The following is a 709-nucleotide window of genomic DNA, read 5'->3' as shown; positions in this document are numbered from 1 at the left end:
AGCAGCAGCAGCAGCAGCAGCAACAGCAGCAGCAGCAGCAGCAGCAGCAGCAGCAGCAGCAGCAGCAGGTGTTCTCTCGAGTGCTGCATTGTGCTGCGTTTGTTTGTGTCTCGTATTGTCTCTGATTTGCTTCGCTGCAGCTATCTGTCTCTTCCTAAATTAATTTCTTTGTCTGCTGCTTGGTGGCAGCAGTGCAGCAGCAAAGCGCAGCTGCTGCTGCCCTGTCTGCTGCTGCTGGGATCACACCAGCAGCAGCAGCAGCAGCAGCAGCAGCAACAGCAGCAACAGCAGCAACAACAGCAGCAGCAGCAGCAACAGCAGCAGCAGCAGCAGCAGCAACAGCAGCAGGGACTTGCTGCTGCTAAAGCTTGTCTCGTTCTCGCTAGCGTTTGCTGCAGCAGCGAGTGGCAGCAGCAGCACGGGGCCTCAGTACCGAAGCAGCTGCTGCATCTGCTGCTAGCAGCAGGAGAGACGCTGCAGTGGCTCCTTGACCCTGCTGCTGCTGCTGCTGCTGCTGCTGCTGGTGCTGCTGGTGCTGCTGCTGCTGCTGGTGCTGCTGGTGCTGCAGCAGAACAGCATCAAGACGCAGCAGCAAACAAGAAACCCTGCATAGCTGCACCGCAGCAACAGGAGCAGCAGCAGCAGCAGCAACTGCAGCAGCAGCAGCCTCCGGATACGTCTGCAGCAGCAGCAGCAGCAGCAGCAGCAG

The 709-nt window shown here is 59.1% G+C and overlaps 1 protein-coding gene across 1 annotated transcript in view; it reads left to right on the top strand.

The window, feature by feature from the left end:
- EMH_0092090 (uncharacterized protein) overlaps positions 1–365 on the top strand; it is a gene marked incomplete at both ends in the record, with an annotated part of 1,204 nt that extends 839 nt beyond the window's left edge. Inside the window, 2 exons of the mRNA XM_013501792.1 lie at positions 3–68; positions 193–365. Of these exons, the coding sequence (XP_013357246.1) occupies positions 3–68; positions 193–365 (239 nt within the window). The remainder of the gene's footprint in view (positions 1–2; positions 69–192) is intronic.
- Between the last annotated feature and the right edge of the window lie 344 nt (positions 366–709).

This window comes from Eimeria mitis, genomic scaffold, assembly GCF_000499745.2.
Source record: "Eimeria mitis Houghton genomic scaffold, Emh_scaff7600, whole genome shotgun sequence".
In the NCBI taxonomy this organism is placed as follows: domain Eukaryota; phylum Apicomplexa; class Conoidasida; order Eucoccidiorida; family Eimeriidae; genus Eimeria; species Eimeria mitis.
This window is presented reverse-complemented; position numbering and strand designations above follow the sequence as displayed.